General features: G+C 45.1%; 1 protein-coding gene across 4 annotated transcripts in view; it reads left to right on the top strand.

Annotated features, from left to right (window-relative positions):
• Nucleotides 1–19,529, top strand: part of tweek (transmembrane protein KIAA1109 homolog tweek) — a 576,634-nt gene that overhangs the window by 99,884 nt on the left and 457,221 nt on the right. For all 4 annotated transcript variants that reach the window (XM_070534911.1, XM_070534912.1, XM_070534910.1 and 1 more), the window contains 3 exons: nucleotides 7,063–7,160; nucleotides 9,367–9,524; nucleotides 16,675–16,924. In XM_070534911.1, the coding sequence (XP_070391012.1) occupies nucleotides 7,063–7,160; nucleotides 9,367–9,524; nucleotides 16,675–16,924 (506 nt within the window). The remainder of the gene's footprint in view (nucleotides 1–7,062; nucleotides 7,161–9,366; nucleotides 9,525–16,674; nucleotides 16,925–19,529) is intronic.

Below are 19,529 nucleotides of genomic sequence, written 5' to 3'. Positions count from 1 at the left end.
TAGGCTCAGAAGCCTGAACATTTGGCCAAAGTGTGTGATTAGGATGATCTTCATCCCCACCGAGGCTTCTCGCCACGCCAAAGAAGCGCAACAAAAAGAAAGATGAGGTCAGTCTTTGAACACACAAGCCACACACACACACACAAAAATATTATCTGTTCTTCCACTCCGTGAAGATGGTTAACCAGCGAAGCTGAAACGTGCGGCCCGTGTTTATCACTGGGTCAATCTAGAGGATTCATTAAAGTATTTCTGAATTATGCGGTAACACACACAATCGGCTGCGACGGAGAGAACGACGTCACTGACGTCGTTCTCTCCGCAAGCGACGTCGCTTGCGTTCGATGTCTCGAGTTTGCTCGGAGGCATGATTAGCTGCTTTCGCCCGATTTGCGATTATTCAAAATTAAGTTTCTTCAGAAATTAAATCTATCCGTTACGTAAGACAATGAGTGGCTCATACTGCCTTAAGCAATGGCCCCTCCCACCGTAAACGCGGCCTCCCCATTACGACGACAGAAGTGAAATTCTACGCTGGAATGATGAACGGCAACGCAGCCAGCTGTGGAAGACGACGATGAACGTAGGAGCAGTGGCACGAGCGCGTGTGCCGGTCGGCACAAGGAATAGCCGAATTCATGGCCGTGGTGCTAGCATTACGCAAATTAGGACCATCAATTACGTCAGCCGTGATAGTTACTGATTCTTTATCATTGTGCTCATCCCTTACTGCTTCTAGTGATTCTCGCGTGATGAGGACATTTCAATCATTGGTACCAGGTTACTTGAGAAGCGTGCGTTTGATTTGGGTGCCCGGCCATAAAGGACTAATCATTAATGAAATTGCAGACTCTCTAGCCAAGGCATCGATAAGTGGCCCGATTCTTCCTTGCTGCCCTTTGACTGCTTATGTAACTGCAGCTAGATTTCGCAGGAGTATCATTATACAGTCAGTATCAGGCTCCGAAATTACTAACTCTGTGGAGTACGGACATCTCCTGCACCCTTGGAACAGAGATTTTTGCCGAACACGGAAAATTGAAGTGTCCATCACGAAGCTGCGCTGCCGTATACCTGCATTGAACTTCTACCTCCACAGGTCTGGTCTGGTCGCCTCACCACTATGCTCATTCTGTGGCGAAGCGGAGACAATCGACCATTTCTTGTTGTCTTGCAGACGTTTTTCTATTATAAGAAAACGACTACTCGAAATCCCGCTTCGCTCTATTGGTCTGACTTTATCAGTGCCTCTGATCCTATCTTTTGGAGCCTCCATTGTTGGGTTCAGCAACAGAAATGTTTGCTTGGCGATCCAAAATTACCTCATTGAAACTAATCGATTTCCATGTTAGATTGATCGTTCTCCCTCCCAACCATAGCTTTCTTTTATTTCTTATCTTTTATTTATTATTATTATTATTAGTATTATTATTATTATCTTATACCCGGTTTTCATCTGATTATTTCTTTTCTTCTCCAAACACAAAACGTTTACTTTTAAACTCACACGCCCAAATTGTTAACTCCCTTGTTATCATTATTATTTTAGGCACCTAATTAAACCGCCCGATTGTTGGCCAATCCCCCACTGTGGGTATGTGCCACGGCCACTCAGGACAACAGCAACAACAACAACAGAATCGCTCTGTTCCACGCCGAGCGAAGCGTCGCATTGCTGGCGGCACAGAAAAAGCAGCGCGCCGAACTGTCGCCATCACCCGCCGTGGTTGCTCAGTGGCTATGGTGTTGGGCTGCTGAGCACGAGGTCGCGGGATCGAATCCTGGCCACGGCGGCCGCATTTCGATGGGGGCGAAATGCGAAAACACCCGTGTGCTTAGATTTAGGTGCACGTTAAAGAACCCCAGGTGGTCAAAATTTCCGGAGTCCTCCACTACGGCGTGCCTCATAATCAGAAAGTGGTTTTGGCACGTAAAACCCCAAATATTATTATTATTAACTGTCGCCATCGTTCCGATAGCCGCCTATGCAGCCAGGTGCGCAGCACGTCGGCATCGTTTGCTTATATTCTCAACAAACTCGGCGAAAGCTACAGTTTCGCGGATTACATGCTTGCTGAAATTCGCCTTCAACAACGAACCACACAATACGCTGCACCGCGCGCTTAGTCCGGCCCGCCCGCGTAGCCGGCTAGTGAGGAAGTGAAGCCGGGCGCGACTGCAGCGCCACGAAGGCGCGGGCGGGTGGCGGTTCCGCGCAACGGCGCCGAGTTTTAAAACTGAAGCTAGTCTAGTAACGTTGTCTCGGTCTGCCTAATCAAAAAGCACCACCTCTGCTTGCGGCCTCTGTTATTTACAGTACGGTGTGTTATATTTAAACTCCAAGGCCATCGCTTGTAAAAATAAACTTAGGATAATATGGACTAGCAATTTCTTTTACTGTGCCATATCGCACACCCTAAAGCAGAGCATGTGTTGACCATGCATATGTGGCTACTGCTCCACGTGCCATAAACAGCGTCTTCACGTGGACGAAGTATTGGGTGCACAAAAGCTTATTTTATTTCTTGCAAACAAATGTCACAAGTCAACCACTCTGCAGAATGGTCTTCGATATACTGATTGTAACATTAAGCCTAAATGCCGCTTCACCCGGCATGCAGTGGTGCTCCTCGTGCAAATCGAAACACTCGTTGCATGTTTTCATTACGGGATCGATGCAATGCGGTAGCAAGCAATTTTGCATAGAAACTTTGCCATGCCTACACTGATACGCTTGAACCACAAATGATGTGTAAATGTGTGTTTGTTAACCGTATACTTATCTGTCAGCCAAAAGAGTTAAGCAGACAGACAAATTCGGAAATGGTTCTCAGCTGCATAATTTTTGAGTTGATTCTTGTTTACGTGTTACAAACTGCTTACGTGTTAGAAGCTGGGCTCGCAAGCATGAATTAAAAGCACTTTGTTGGCTGTCGTGGGCCTGCAGGTCACAGGTGACAAGTCTTAAACGGGCCCTGCAATATGTCAAGGAAAGCTTCCTGAGCGGTATGGATGGCATCACCTCTGTGCAGTTATTGTGTACCCCGTAGAAAGGACCAAATTTGCCACTTACAATAAAAGATTGACATTGTAGAAAGTATGGTGTCAAAAATGAAATTATTTATACCTCTAAGCAGCGTGTCAAGCATTAGGCATGTTGAAATAGTCAGACATCTGCACTTGCTTTCGCGGAAGTTTTGGGTTCACAACCCTGGTGTGCATCATGTTCAGCGGCTGCGCGAACACTGGTGGCCGTAATTTAGCGTGCATGAAATCAGTGAGTGACTCTTATCGATGACAGTGCACTTTGTGTGAACGTTTGGGTCGTTGTCAAAAACTGGCCACTGTCAATCTCGTCGTCACTGCCACTGTCTGTGTCGCGATGATTGCTCTGTCAGAGATTCTTCACAGAACGAGGCAACGCTATCTGCACTCAGAAACTCCTCGATCGAAGCACCGCCTATTTTATCAGCAGTAGCGACATGCTCCCAGAGCTCGGTAATGTCACCGGCTACTACCGTGTTGGTTTCACACATGAGGGCTTTCACCCTGGCTCACGAAGCCCGCGATTTTCAGAATCGTCAGTATCATTGACTGCGCGAGTCTTGCAAAATTTGCAGCTTCGTATCAAGTGCCACAGCTTTGCGCTTTGATGGCGCACCGACCGTTGCCCCCGCTGCTTTCACAGCGCATTTCCGCACTCGTTGAGGAAGAGAGGGAGGTCGTAGAAAAGGAGCGCAGGCACAGTTTGCTTCTCGCATTTTTTTTTCTCTGGATGCTCGCCAGCGACACACACTCGAAGCAGCTGGCACAATCTTGTGGCACGCTGCGCCAACTTACGATGCTCTCCATGGCTTTCGCAATTAGCGTGCTGGTGGGACGCGCTTTGTGGTAATGGTGGCAGATACAAACTTGTGTAATCAAACGTTTCGCCCCCTCTTGGTTAAAGGGAACTTAGCAACACAAATTTCACGATTATTCTGCATGGAAAATGTCGCCCAAATGGCAGAATTTCGATCGTTACATCTGATATGTGGTGAATAACGTTATATACAGATTTTTTTTCTCATAGCCCTAATGCGTAAGTTGATACCAAGTTTACTCATCATCGTTATAACCGATATATTGTTATATGTGGTATCGTTATACGTGGACTGCACTGTATGTGATTTATGTTGCCACAATATTACGACTACTGCAAAAAAATCTATGGGATTACGTTTTTACAACCATTTTAAATATTGCATGGCCACAGGTGATGTGTTGCCAATACAGGAGAGAACGCATCACATGCCGAGCCCTTTGGTGTGCCAACAGCCGCTTTGCAGAAGCTCTCATAACCATAACAGTCAGACCATAGGCTTCGAGATTACATAATGCACCACCCGATCAGGGTGGCCATGGAAAATGCCATCAATAGGCTGAGCAAACTTGACAATTGGTATGTGCTGACTTGTGCTAATGCCCTGCTGCTATTGGGTGGCACCATATGACATCATTGGAAAGTTAAATGTGCACTTTAAAGCCATGAAAATTCTAGTGGGGGGTAACTCTCGTTTTGCTTGTCTCTTGAATTTTCTCTAACTGGTAACTTTGGCTTGTGTTGACTAATTTTCATAATTCCTTTTGCTCTGTGTTCTGTGACATGCTGTGAGTAGATCTAGAGCAAATATGGCCACCTGAAAGTGGCATTGCAGGGCCTCTTGTGTGCCGCTGCCACATGAGTGTCTCGCTGCTCACAGACTACTGAAGTGTGGCTGTGGCATGCAATAGCTTTGCGAAATCCAAACTGCAGTGCAGTATTTCTTCTCTAAATTGATAAATTGAAGCAGTGAATAGGGGAATATGGGATTGGGTTGAAATTGTTCTGACCGCTCGCAGAACCTTTAAAATGTCGTTCACGGAACCCAGTTTGAGAATCCCTGCACTAAACTAATCTTAGCAAAGATGCAGAATTAGTAATTTTATAATCTTCTTGCCAGCAGTCTTCAAACACCACTTGAACATACGATGCATGCACCTAGTGGTGTCCTTATGGCGCAAGTCCCAGCACGCTGCGTTCAAAAGTTTTAGCGCACCGCGGGCACTGCAAGCTAGGGTCGACCAGGGCTGGCTCGCATCACCACACCTGGAAAATCATAGAGACCAATCGAAGCGTGCAGTAGTTCCGAGCATATCAATGCTGAGAGGGCATCTTGCGGCATCTATGCTATGGACCAAAGTGGCCACTGAGATTGCACAGGTCATGTTGAGGAACTGTAAACTAGGCCTTGCGTCACATCTGGCAAGCAGTTATGGCGGGGTTTTTTCAGTTCCAGTAGCAAAAACAACTATTTTTGCTATCTTTTTGAGACACTTCTGCTCATATTTCAAACATCGAATTTAGCATGGAGGCTCCTCACTATGTAACTTATCCTAAAATAAACTTTTTTGTGCAGTCCAAACAAAGTTCAAATTAATGAGTCGTCTGCATTCCCAAAATAGCACGATGACAGCCACTATAAGCAAAGCAAAATGTAAGTTTGGATGGGTGCCCAGAAGTGGTAGCAGAATGGAAATGTTTTCTTCAAATTCCGGAAAGTTCTAGCAGCTCCAGATTGATTGGAATGGTTGCTTGCTGGGCTAAGTATTTGGTTCATTGCAACTTACGTAACAGTGTAAAAAAAATGATAATAAAAAAATAAGAAGGGTTGACTATAGAGACCGAATTAAAATAGCACTGACTTTTAACTGTTTATTTTACTCACGATGCTGGGCATATATACACATACGAAGCACCAGCAGGAAAGGGAGAAAAAGAAAGAAAGAAAAAAGAAACAAGAATCGGCATGAGTTGCACAAGGTGGTATCACCACAGTCCTAATCACGAACCATCTGAAAACCTTAGCCCTTCCTTGGTCAATGTGAGTGAGGGAATGCACACACCCCTCTACTGCACGAGCAATCTTGACCACCTCTCAGTGCATCATAGAGATAATCGAGGCGCAAAATAATGACAAGCAATCTCCTGCATGAGCAGTTTTGACTGCCTCGATTTCTCCTAAGAGGTGGTCAAGATTGTAAATTCCCAAAACAGCACAAACAATACACTACACATAAAGAAGACACAAAAGACGCAGACAAGCGCTACTACCAACTGTTTATTCCAATCGACACACCCTCCGATTTTATCAAGTGAGCCACGCACAAGTGTCACACTCCTTTTTACCATGCGAAGGTGATAAACATAAGTAAAAACAAAAAAAGGTGAACAAAACTGCTGCCTGCTTTAGATAGCAGATAAGAAGTCCAGGTTGGCGCTTTGCAAGAGCAAAAATGTTTCGTTTACATAGATAGGTGAATTTTTATGGATATGGAATTCTTCTAAAGCCACTCGAGCCATGTGGTTCGCTCACCTTCGCATGGGAAAAAGGGGTGTGACACTTGTGCGTGGCTCACTTGTAAAATCAAAGGGTGTGTCGATTGTAATAAACAGTTGGTCAGTTGGTAGTAGCACTTGTTTGCGTCTTTCCTGTCTTCTTTAAGTGTATGTGTATTGTTTGTGCTGTTTTTGGAATTTACAATGTGCGACCAATTAGCCCAACAGACGGTCCTTCTGAGGTTAAGATTGGTCGTGTAGGAGAGGGGTGTGTAAGCATGCCATCACTTACATTGACCAAGGAAGGGCTAAGGTTTCTAGCTGGTTCGTGATTAAGACCCTGATGATATCACCATGTGCCATTCATGTTGACTGTTGTTATTTTTCTTCTTCTTTTCTTTCTTTTTTCTATTTCCTGCTGGTGCCTTGTATGTGTACATAGCCTAGCATAGTAAGTAGAATAAACAGTTAGAAGATAGCGCTCTTTTCATTCTGTCTCTATTGTCGTTCTTTCCTTATTTTTTCGCACTGTTACATAAGTTCTGTAGCTGCTGCTTTTTTTGTTTTCACTTTTGTTGATCATAAGTTCATTGTTTTGGCTAACACAATACATTAATCAGTATAGCTTATAGTTTCTGTAGGCTAGCTCTCATTATGATGCTCTGTATATTGGTGTCATTGATGTTGAAAATTTATTTCAACAGCCCGGGTGGCCTTCTGTGGTGAGGTCTTCGACTTGTCATTTGACCTTCCCTTTGTGGATTTCCTGCCCCCTCAGCTTGGACTCAAGTTTTGGATTCAGGCAAGTTTTTCATTGTTTTACCTGTGCCTTGGACTATTCTGTTTCTTTACTATAGTAGAATCTTGATGATATGAATCCCTCGGGACAGTGAAAAAGTTCGTATCACTCGAAATTCGTATCAGCCAACAATGTAAGAAATCGAGAAATTAATGAAATTAAACAGTGCAGCTATGCATTGACCAACTTGCTCAAACATTCACATTTTTAATTAACTCTTTTTCTGCAATCCTAAGACGCTGCTTTATCTCATGGCAAAATATTTGGAAGAAATATGCAGCTGAGTTATGCAGCACAATACCATAGCTGCTAAGCCACAACAACGTGTTGGGGTGGGGAGGGGGAACGTATGTTCTTGCCTGGACCATGAAGGCACGTTGCTATTATTATAAAAAATTGTGTTGACAACCAATTATGACATTTATCATTTAAGCACTGCTGCTTTGCAGTCCTTGTCTTTGTTGATTTATTACAGGCAAAACCTCATTCTTGCACCAGTGCAATTTGATTTGTGCACGTTTTCTGTGCCGACGTGTAAAAGAGCACTCCATTGAGATTGGGAGATGATATGATGCATAACTCCAGTATTTGGAAGGAGTCTTCACACGAAAAAGAAACAACAAGCGCCGTATTGTCTCTGCTGTAACATCTTCATCTTGCACTGAGCTGCATTCTGCCATGAAGCATTGGTAGTAGCCAAAGGAAAATCTGAATAGTCACTGTCCAGTATGCTTTGGCTCCTCTTCACGGTTGTTGCATTATATTCGCATCTCTTTCTTTTGATCCTTGGCTTTGAGGTTGTTTTATTAGATAGATACTGAGGCAAATTCAGAAGAATCACAAGGATGGCATTCTCCAGCAACAACGGCCTGTCACAACGAATGCACAACTTCTTGCTGTCTATTAGGTTTACCTAGGCTGAAATTATACACTGTAGCTTGAAATGTAGTTTGGAGACAGCACAGGAGTGATCTAGTTTCTTACCAGCACGTTGGAAGTTCCTTTGCCATTGCTCTCGCCATTCTTCATTGTAGGGGACAATGAACAAAGACAGCTATGGTGCATTCTTCTCACGACTGTAGCCTGTTCCGTGTCTGGTTGCAAAGCAATAGCTTCGATGATGCCTACGCATTCTCACTCACATGTACCGAATACTGAGCAAAGCCTCAAGCAAGCAAAGAGCAGCACTACTCCGCATACGAAGATGGCGGCCCTTTCAAAGCGAGAGCTGAGAACACCAAGGTACTAGCCACCGTAATCATGCCAACCCAGTGGCGCAGCGAGTACGGGAAAGTTTTTCAGGAGCAATGCATGTCAACGCATTCCCCTGGTGGCCACCAATGTGGCCGACACCGAGTGCAGCACAGTGCAGCAGTGGGGCCATATGGCAGTGAGCCCACGCACCCCTTCTAGAACGCACTGGCGAGAACTTCAGATGTCCTCATCTTGGGAAGGCAATGGCGATGGCTTTGGCTAGGCTGGCTATGATGATAGGTTGCGACGAATGCCACCGATGCATTTTTGGTTTCGTATCTGATTGCACTACGCTGACAGTTTGCATCCCAGCAAAGGTATGTGTATTGAGGATTTAAAGAATTAGGAAGTTCTCTCTGCATTCGCCTAATGTGATTATTCTATCGCTGTGACTGTGGTTATACTACTTTCTGTAGCAAATCCCAGTTACCCTGGGACAAATATTTTGGAGCAGGTGCTGTGCCTGTGCACTGTGGTTTTATACGGGAAACTTGAATTGTGGGTTGCCAAAGCAGCACACAGGCTGTGAGATAACATGACGTAGTGGGGGATTCATTCCGACCACCTGGAGTTCTTCAATTTGTGCTTAAATGTAACTACTGGAGTGTTTTGCAACTCACTCCTATCGGAACATGGTGGGCGCCGCAACTGGGAGTCGAACTGCCACCGAGGCACCACAGATAGCCTTGAGGCAAGAAATGGCTGGGCATGCCGCAAGTGCCATCTCTTTTCTCATGGAAAAAACTAGTCAGTGAAAAGCATAGATAAATTTAATGCCACAGGCACATCTTCCATTTTTTGTGTGGAACCCATGATCCGTATACCTTTGCTCATGTTTCAACCTGTTCTGTGCGAAACAATTTGCAAGATGCCCATGCTCTATACTAGTGTTTGCTCACTGCATGTAATTCCTTTCAGTCGAATGTGTCTAAAATTAAACAACCTTTTTTTTTAGGCTGAAAGTGTTTCCATGTTGGCCTCTCTACCTGAGGGGGATCCCCATCGTGAACTGCTCCTGCTGCTAGACCGCAGTGCCTTGGTTACTGACCGAATGGGAGCTCCCAGACTACAGCCGCCTCCAGACAAGAAATGGCACTTTGTAGCCCAGCCCAGGTGATTTTCGCACTTTTGCAATACATGCGATGCTTGCTTCAGTGCACACATTTAGGAAAATACGAGAATGTACAATCCTTAACTCGATGTGCTTCCCACATCTTCACATTGCTGGTCAGTCAACAGCTAAAGAAAACACTTTTTTTTTGTAAAGAAGGTGTAGTACTATGTGAGGTTGAAAAAGCTTCAGATAAATAAGGAACTGCACAAAAGAATTGTTGATGAACCCAACCTCTTCTTGCTACACAAGACATACATAAAAGTCAAGACTAAACTGACTCTGACCTAAAAACAGCAAGACAGAACTATTACAGTCTTGCCTTCCAGTAATTTGAAATAAAATAATAAATTGCAAAAGTATGTTTTCCAGGGCAATTAAATATGTTTTTATTTCCTCAGCTTCACTTACTCAATATATGGCACAGAATTGTGTGTAAGTTGTGGTGTTCTCATGCGTACTCTTAAACAATGGAACGACAACACAGTAGTGCAAACAATCACAAGGACTTTTATTGCACCTTTCATAGACCAATGCCTGCTAGCCGAGTTGGTATCCACAAAACATGCCAATGGGCACGTGACAAATCTAAGAAGTCCGACTCACCGCAACCGGATAGTGAGCGAATATGTTCGCCCCATGCTGGATCCTAACGCCTGGTCATTCGCGCGTACGGTCACGCGAACAGTGGCGCGTTCGAACGATCTTGTTCGTCCATTCCCGGGGTAGGCCTTACGAGACAGTCTCGCAGAAGCATGGATCAGCGCACGCGCAGAATGTCTGCACTGCTTGCCAACCTCAAGCCAAAGAGGAAGAGCCTTCTCCTTTCCACGCCCAAGTAACGCCGCCGTTAGGAGGCATTTGCAGCGTAACACTCGCGCCATCTCTCGTACTGCTCTTCAACCAGACCGACTGCTGCGGGCATCAGGCTACGCGGCGAAGCCGGATTACAGGGGCCGGGAGCTACGCGGGAAAACAACATCAGGGGACGCATGAGAGTCGTGCATCCCCACATCCCCCCAACCAGGATTCTGGAAACGCCGACGCATTAGTCGGTATGAGCAAGCGTCATTCGCGCCCTGCTGACGAGAGTTGCAGTAGCTGTCGGTGACCGCCGGCTCTTTTCTCTGCCGCCGAGGGTTGCGAGCCAGATACAGGCGGCCGATAAACTCGCTGCGCCGAACCAGCCACAGCAGCACCATTGCCCGGGGTGGTTCAATCGTAGTCAGGGTCAGCAGTGCAGACAATGTGCAGGTGACAGCAAACCAGGGGTGACTCCAATCAGCTGCGTACACTCAACACACTTGGCAAACACTAACGTAGTGCAAGGGAGAGGAAGTCTGCATGCGCATTGCCCACGTGGTACGATGTTCAACTCGGCTAGCAAAAGATGGGGCAGCTACTCAGATGCTAAGTTCATGTGAACGAAGCTCGCTTCCTTGAGTCGAACGAGTAATTTCAATTCGTGCGAGGCTAAATAGTATGAGGGAAGCAAATTGCAAAACCTCAACGCCACGGTCCACCAGGTTGTGTCCCTCCACGTGCGACAGGCAGCTTCGTAAAGCCTTAGGCCTAAAGCGTCGCTACCCTGACAACAACCGGCATCCAAAAAACTACACCCAAAATGGGCGCAAAACAGGCAGCCACGAGGAGACGTCAGCTCTGTTAGGTGGTCCTACTCCGCTCGATGCACACAGCATCCGAGTTGACAGCGCCCACCGTCCCAGACGGTGTCGGAGCGCCCGGTGCCAGGCCCCAATACCAGTCAGCCAGTAGTGGCACCCGTGGCCTGTGGCTACTCGGCGCCCAGAGTCGCGATTCATCAGAGTCAAAGAGACAGAAGAAGCTATTTACATAAGAAATTCGGACTACCCACGAGGCTTCCATACTCACTCGCTTCAAGCTTGCCAATGCTCTGCGGGCGCGAAGCCTCGCTCTCCCAGGATGCAGACCACGTGGTTCTCATACCGACGAATGTCATAAAAAAAGATATATTTGTGAAAAGGCTTAGCATGTTTAAATGTTCAAACAGACTTCTGCCACTGTCGCCTTGCTCAAGAAAGCACGTCGTCGACGCTAGCAATCAAAATCCACTCTAGCCATATGCTAGTGTGGTTTGATGTGCTAGATTTCTGCAATGGCGCCGGGTCTGCGATGTTTGGAAAACGCGCACTGAGACGCTCGCCCGAGTCCGCCGCACGACTTATGTCATGACGGTTTGTTCAATGAACTTGTCGATGCTATAGATACTGGCAAGTTCACTGGAGTGGAAAGGGAGCGGTAAGAAGCTCTTTAAAAAAAAGCATGGGATATGTTCATTTTTGTGTTATGAATTAATGCACTGGATTACAAAAAAGAAGCAGCGGGAAATCGCACACTGAGAACACCGATAAACATACAGTGCAACGCAACTCGAGAAATAATATTGAAACGTCCAGGAATGTAGAAGAAAAAAGAAAAGATTGAATCGTTGCGACAGCACATCACAGTCCCTGTAGGCGTCGAAGTCTATGCAATGAAATTAATTTTGAACAGCTCTGATAGCGCCCATGCAAAAATGGTTGCTTGTATACTGTCAAATGCTTATATTCTGCAGCCTAAAGCTCATGGCACGGTGCGAAAACGCGCACGCGGCGAAAGCAAGACAGTCCGCGGACAAGCATGCAGATACGCCAATACTCAAAACATGCCGATGGGCATGCAACAAATTGTTAAGGTCCGACTCACCATGACCGGATAATGAGTGAATATGTTCGCCCCATGCTAGAAACCAACGCCTGGTCATTCACGCGTTCGTTCAACGTTAAACGGTGGCGGTGGTCGTTGAACGATGGTCGTTCAACCGATCGTGTTCGTTCAACCGATGATCGTGTTCGTCCATGGGTATGCCTTGCGAGACGGTCTCGCAGAAGCATGGATCGGTGCGCTCGCAGAATGTCCGCGCCGCTTGCCGATCCTGAGCCAAAAGAGGAAGTGCCTTCTCCTTTTCACGCCCAAGTAACCCCACTGTTAGGTGGCGTTAGCAGAGCCACACTCGCGCCATCACCCGCAATGCGCTTCAACCACACCGACTGCTGCGGGCACCAAGTCATGCGGCAAAGCTGGATTACGGGAGTTATGCGGGAAAACAATATATCAGGGGACGCGTGAGAGTCACTTGTCCCCACACATTGTGCGAAGGGAGGGTGGTAGTGTTAGGAGAGATGACATACCCTCTGTCCTTATCAGGTAGTTTGGGTGATACTGCAATATAAACTACGGCGAGATGAGGCAAGTGAAAGTAATCAGTTGAAAACAAACAACTCGAAGTAAGATCCTGAGGGTCTAAATCATGTGGTAGGAAAACTTACACAACTCCCACAGAACAGTCAGTGAAGGCCAAATGGGCCAACAAAAAAAATCGAGGCCCAAGATTATATTGTAACGCTAGTGCAGCAAAACATAAAACAAAACAGAAGTGCGGCATCCAGCTACAGCCACACGAGCTGCACGCATACCAATAACAGCTGGAGTTATGCCCAAATGACAGGTAACGGCACAGGAGTGAGAACCTTCTTTAGTTGCTCACAGAGGTTTGAGTTCATTACCGAATGTGTGCACTGGTATCAGTCTGGGCTTTTACGGATACACCATAGTCAATAAAAATTTTCTTGCACAAGGGCAGAGAAGGTGGCATTATCTCCGTCAGACACGACAGCATCGTTTTCGTCTTGCCTGTCTTGTTCTATAGAGCGCGTTTTCTGCCATGCTCTTCTGCGTGAGAACGCACCGTTCATAAAAAGAAACAAGCATTGAAGATTGGCCACGAGAAGGTGCAATGCAGAAAAAAAAATGACTGGTGGCGTTCGCCACCAGGCCCTATGCTTCAGCCTTCGTGACTCAAAAAAAGCGGCCGCAGCGTCGCGCTCAAGCTCATGCGTCACATAGTTTTGTGCCACTTGCAAGAGGGGCACCTCGCGGCTACATTCTGATATCACCGGTGTGCCAGGAAGAAGCATGGAAGCATGCATGCTTGCAGTCTCGGAGGGACGCGCATGCGTGGGTCTCAACAACAGGGGTGTGCAGCTAGAAGGGGAGGAGGTTCGTTTCAACACGTGCTCGCACACCGAGAAATATTTTGTGGGTGAGTGTACATTCTTAATTTGGGGGAATCCTCGGCGCATGCACACACATGCAGTTTGTGTTTCGACTCGCCAACCGCACGCGGTTGCTCCGCCAATTACTTCACTCACTCAGTTCGTCGTCGTGCGCTCCCCGCATGCCGATCACGCGCACATGCTTTCCATGTTCTCCCCGCCACACACCGTTGCCTTCCATCCTGTGCCTGCTACTCTACACAGTTGCCTACCTTCTCGTGCTTGCAACGCTATGACACCTGGCATTGGCCCAGTACCCTCACAACCTTGATGTGAGAAAATCCGTATTATCAGCACTTGGCTTCATTTTATTGAAATTTTGCCTTTTATAAAAATAAGTACAGTCGCTGGCCAATTTTTCTTACATAGAAGGCACCATTGAAAGCTCTGGATTATGGGGCAATTGGAAAAAATAAATTTTCATTAGAAAAATTATTTTGTTGAATTTGAGGTTTGGCGATTTGCCATGCGAAGCTTTTGCGTCCACTCTGCCGCTGCGGCTGGTGAAGTTGCCTGCAGTGGGATGATGCTATCAGCAGACCGCTGTCCACACAGTCCAATGAATGCAACATCAAAACTTGTCAAATGTGGCGAAGAAAGCTTCAATGTAAGATCACTTGAAATCAAGGCGATTGGTGACAACCCATTGTTCACTGAGACATATTTGTTGTAGATTTGTGACCTTGCATGCACGTGTCATGTCCAAGAAACCAAACAAAATCTGGTAGGGTGTTCAAAATTTTGGTAGCCTTTATGCACTATTTCCAGTGTTGGTTCTTCGAGTAAAAAAGTTATAGTTCCACACGAGAGGTGAAGCATTGATAACGATAGCAAAGTATTAGACATCAAACAAAAGTTCATAATTTTATTGGCTGTATAAATAGCAGCAAACATTCTCTTACTTGATTAGATTAACAAGCATGATGGCACATTTTCATAGGCAAACTTGAACAGGTCTCGTGTGATGGCCACAAACACTCACTACCTCAACACTGGCATGATGAAGAGTGCAGGCAAATCTGAGTGAATGCATCTGCCTCTTACTTCAATGCATCTCAAAAAGGGGATATTATGGGACCTCCAGCACGAAACGCAAGTGAAGACGGCACATTACAGGCATTACCTCCAAGATAAAAGGTAGTGGAGAGTAAATGCGGCCCCCTCCCCCAGTGCATGCTTGTTCACGTTACCGCACGCTTGCTCACCCCCACTTTTATGCACATCGAGACAGTGCACATCGAGCCACCTTTCCTTCTCAGCTCACCCTCACACCGATAGAACATGTTGCATGGGGGCACAATAAGATCTTAGTGCTCTTCGACTTTATACGAAACCTGACAGCATGGGGATCTAACGTTTTGCATTACTGGTACCGAAACTCAACTTTACCGATCACATGCTTTTGTAAGTAGACATATATATTTCAGCCATTTGACCGTCAGTCATGTGCCAGTTTCCATTTATTGCATAATGTTGCTTCATTGTGGAAGATTTATCTTGTTATATTGACATGGGTTCTTGTTCAACTTTATCGGGAGACCACGTTTCATTAACAAACGTCATTGCTCAGTGCAGGAAGCACCTGTATGTATCGGAAGTTTCTTGTATGTTATCGATAGTTGGTATCTGCTGTCTGTTGTCACCGAAGTTTGTGTAATCTGATTGCATATATGTGCGACGCGAATTGTGTAGTACTTTCTGGAAGACATGCCGCCACCACCGATCACTCTGGAACCTTCGGTGACTCATGTATAAAAGCCGACGCACTAGACCCGCTGATCAAATTTCGCCGGTCGCTGACTGTGTTCACCACTATCGTTGTGCTTTGAGTGTAACTTGCCTTTGTGGGCACAGGTTGGCCCAATAAAAGTCTCTTCATTCATGGTATTGCTACTGTGTTCTTTACCGTCACTACTGCATGACAATATTGTAGTTTGTTATATTGAGGTTTAATTATACATGTAAAATGCAGGAATGCTTTTATAAGACAACCATTGCACTCATTTGAAATAATTTTGTTGTATCTGAGAGAGAAAGTTAAGTTTAGGGTCTCTAGGAAGCAAAATTTAGATTTAGGACCAGAAAGTTACGAAAAAAATTTACCAATATTTGTAAGTGTAAACATATGGAAGTGTGGAGTTTATAAATCTATAACTACGCACCAAAAATAGATATTGCCTTTTTGTAAGCTGCATCTGTTATATTGGTGAAATAAGATGTTGCTTCAATTTTTAACCATGGTTCTGAAATACAGTTGAACCCTTTTATAGCAACATTGGTTATAACAATATATCGGCTATAACAATGAGCAACTGAAGCACCGTCAACTTTTGTATGTGTTCTTTGGTAAAATAAACCATTTACTAAAATGCTTCCATGACACATTATTGGTTATAACAATTAAATCTGGCTACTAGATGTGTCTGCCAAAAGGAAAAAGAATTAATATACTCAAGCGAGAGGAGGTAATGCGGGCTGCTTTGTTACACCTGCCTTTTTTTTTTATGCACGCTACATTGCATACCTTTTTCACATTGTCTCAGTAAAAAAAGAAGAAACAAAAAACAAAACATTTTGCCACGCCCACCTTTGTTCTGTGCACCCTGCCTAGCACACCTTTGTTGCATCACATCGCGTGCCCCTTCCATCCATCCTCTTGCCAATGTTGGTAGGGTGGAAGAGAGATGGAAGAGGGGCGACAAAAGTGTGCTGCGAAGGGTGTGCAGCACGAAGACGAGCGTGGTGATGTGGCTGTCTTTTTATTTTTATTTTCCGGGATTTTGCACCCTTTGTTTGTTGTGCAAGCACCCAGTATCCAGATTTAATTGTTATAGCCAATAATGGGGTATAGGAGCATTGTGTAGTAAGCAGTTTATTTAGCTTAGAACACACACTACATGGGAGAAAGGAAAGGTGTTATATTTATGCAAAGGCAGTGTTGCCATGTTTAATCAGACAGATTCCTTTTTAACCGTCGTGGGCACTGCCTAACACTTGCGAACTTAATTTTGTGCAGCAAGGGATGGGTGGAAGTCGTCTCAGTGCCCATAGTGGCACTCAGCCTGCAGTATACCTACCACCCCATTCCTCCATTGGACTTTGCACACCCACTGGATTTTGACGTGACAACACCTGAAAAGGAAGAGCTGCTGCTTTCACCAATCCGTCCGCCCAAAAAGCGTGCAGTACTGGTAGCCCCAGATGACTTTGATCCAGGTTCCATGGTGCCCGATGTTCTTTCACTGGAGCTCGAGATTGGACCTTCGGTAAGTCCTTTCCTTGCAAGTTAAGTGCTTTTATCAATGTGTGGCTTGTATACGGTATATAGGTTGAGCATCCGACAATGAAGTGTGTTGTTTTCTTTCTGAGGTTGCTAAGAACAGTGTTTTATTCACTGGGTAAGTGCTTCTACGTGCTTTTGAGGGAATCCATCCTAGCCCCAGCCCCTTTACCATATGATAACTCTTTATGATAGACCTTGTTCTGTGTATAAAGGGTTGCCAATTTTCCAGTGGTTAAGAGCTTCATCCAAGGGGCAGTGAATGCCACACAGCAAGCCATCAAATTTTTCTCAAGTGTTGCCCCATGTGCCTCGACAGCTTACTGTCTTATACGTGCTTTGTAGTTTTGAAGGTTAATCTGTCTGTGGGTAAAATGCTTTGTGCAAGTTGCCTCCATGTTTTATTAAAATGTTCACTGCTGTAGCATTTCTTGAAATCCCTATTCCAATGCATGATTGGGTTGCTTGTTATATTCTGGTGCGTCGTGACCAGTGATGTAAGGGTAGGCAAGAAATCTGTAAATATTGGGAAACAAGAAATGTTTGTCTTTATTTTTTTTTCTCAGCACAGAGAAAGTGGAAAGATACCATTCAAATTTACACACACAGTTATACTTGCCATTTTCTTATGTGACACATACAATTCTAGAAGCAATGACAATGACAATAAAACAGTAGCACAGTTTTCAAGCATCTTTGTATGCCTTCATTTCTATTTTATAACGTAGCGTAGCTTTCAAACGTAGCGAAATACAGGACCCCTATGGGTTTTAATCCAAGAATGGCATCTGGGACTCCGCGAAGCATGTGGAAACATCAAGCTGCTGGCAAGGCCCTTGCACTAATAGGCCCCTGATGCCCGTATATAGCTCCTCTAGACTGCTGCAGGTACCTTCACCATGTGCCAGCTGGGATGGAAGCTGGTTTTTGTTTCATAATGTTCATAAGAAGCTTCGCAACAGGCTCACAAGTAAACATGTTCGAAAACTTGTCTACGTACAATCAAATTTGAGTGGCGAAGCAACCGAGATCAATTCTAATATGAGTCTGTTCAGCGAGAGTGACTTGGGCACTGAGCAACCTTTTTGTCAGTTATCACATTGACAATCTTTCATAGGAGAGAACAAGGCGTTGATTTCATCGTCTCCTTTGAATTCTTGCAAAGACTGCTTGCATACTGCAGGAAAGCCCTGCACAGCTGCACGGAACTGCTGTGACCTATGTTGCAAAAAAAAAAGAAGAAAAAAGAAAAAAAGGAAATAGGGTATGTATGCACATGGGATTAACTGAGACACTTTCAATCTCAGTTGTTCCTTTGCAGTATCAACACACTTCAAGAAGAGCCATCTCACTTAATTCATCAGCCTAATGTGATATCACACATAGGCTTAGTATGTAGTGGAAAGTAGCTCCTTTTATCATTCCTTTGGCTATAGGAAAGGCCTATAGACATTATGCACTCCGCGGCTTGGTGCATGAGATTACTAATTTTTGGGGAATTCTTCAAATGTTCCTAAAGCACATGAACATCAGTGACCCCATTAAACTTGTCCAGTTACTCAGCAAGATGAATGAAAATAGTGATTACAATTAAACCTTGATATCAACAAACTTCAATATGAAAAATTCTCGATGTAATGAAGCATTTAACTTTTCATAATCTCTTGTCCATAGAACACCATGTAATTAGGACCCCAATATAACGAAGTGTGTTTGTATGTGATTTCAAAATAATGAAATTTCGTTTCCTCAACAAAAAAATGCCGAGACAATAAATCGAAACTTACATGGAGAGATGGTCGAAGGATTGAATTGCAAGCAGCTGCTTGCAAACACACCTCTCAAATCATGCACGGTGTGACAAGAGCGACCGCCGAAGTGATGTGGCGCCATGTTTAGTATAAAGTCAAAGTGCGATAGGATCTTATCACGCCCCACACACTTTGGTGCTTTAGGTGCGAGTGAAAGTGTGCGAGGATGAAAAAGAAAGATGATGGCTTCACGCACGAGCGCAGTCTTCCTGTGCAAGCAAAGGGAAAGAGCGGAGGGGAGCGAGCTCACAGTACACGATTAAGTGCATGCAAGGAGCGGGGGGTAAGTTGGCGCACATCGCAATTTCTGGCGTGCGTCTCTGTTGTGGCTGTGCGTGGGTGTAAGCACAGCTGAGTGCATATGCAACCACGCACCCTGCTTTAAGCTCAGACCACACATATGCTTGTGCACCCGCGCAAGCTCGTGTCTATGCGCCTTGCACTTGCCGCACCTCATGAGGAATGGCGGTTTGCGTCCACAACGACGCGCGACAGTGTGCGCTCACTGTGCGCACGCATAGGTGCCTTTGGCAGATGCCAATTCATACTTCATTATCGACAATGTTTCAAAATGCTTCGATATCTATAAACATAATTGTAATATTTTTATAGCTGTTAGATCAGAACAAAAAAGGAAAGAAGAAGCACTTTCTTGCAAGATATAAATCTGATTCACTGAGAGTTGAATATAGCATGCCATAGCTCCTCTCTTGTGGGAAAAGATACTTCTGCCGGGTTTATTGGCGCAGAGTGCTAAGCCATCCAATCACGGCAAACTCA

Source organism: Dermacentor albipictus, chromosome 3 (assembly GCF_038994185.2).
Source record: "Dermacentor albipictus isolate Rhodes 1998 colony chromosome 3, USDA_Dalb.pri_finalv2, whole genome shotgun sequence".
Lineage (NCBI taxonomy): Eukaryota > Metazoa > Arthropoda > Arachnida > Ixodida > Ixodidae > Dermacentor > Dermacentor albipictus.
This window is presented reverse-complemented; position numbering and strand designations above follow the sequence as displayed.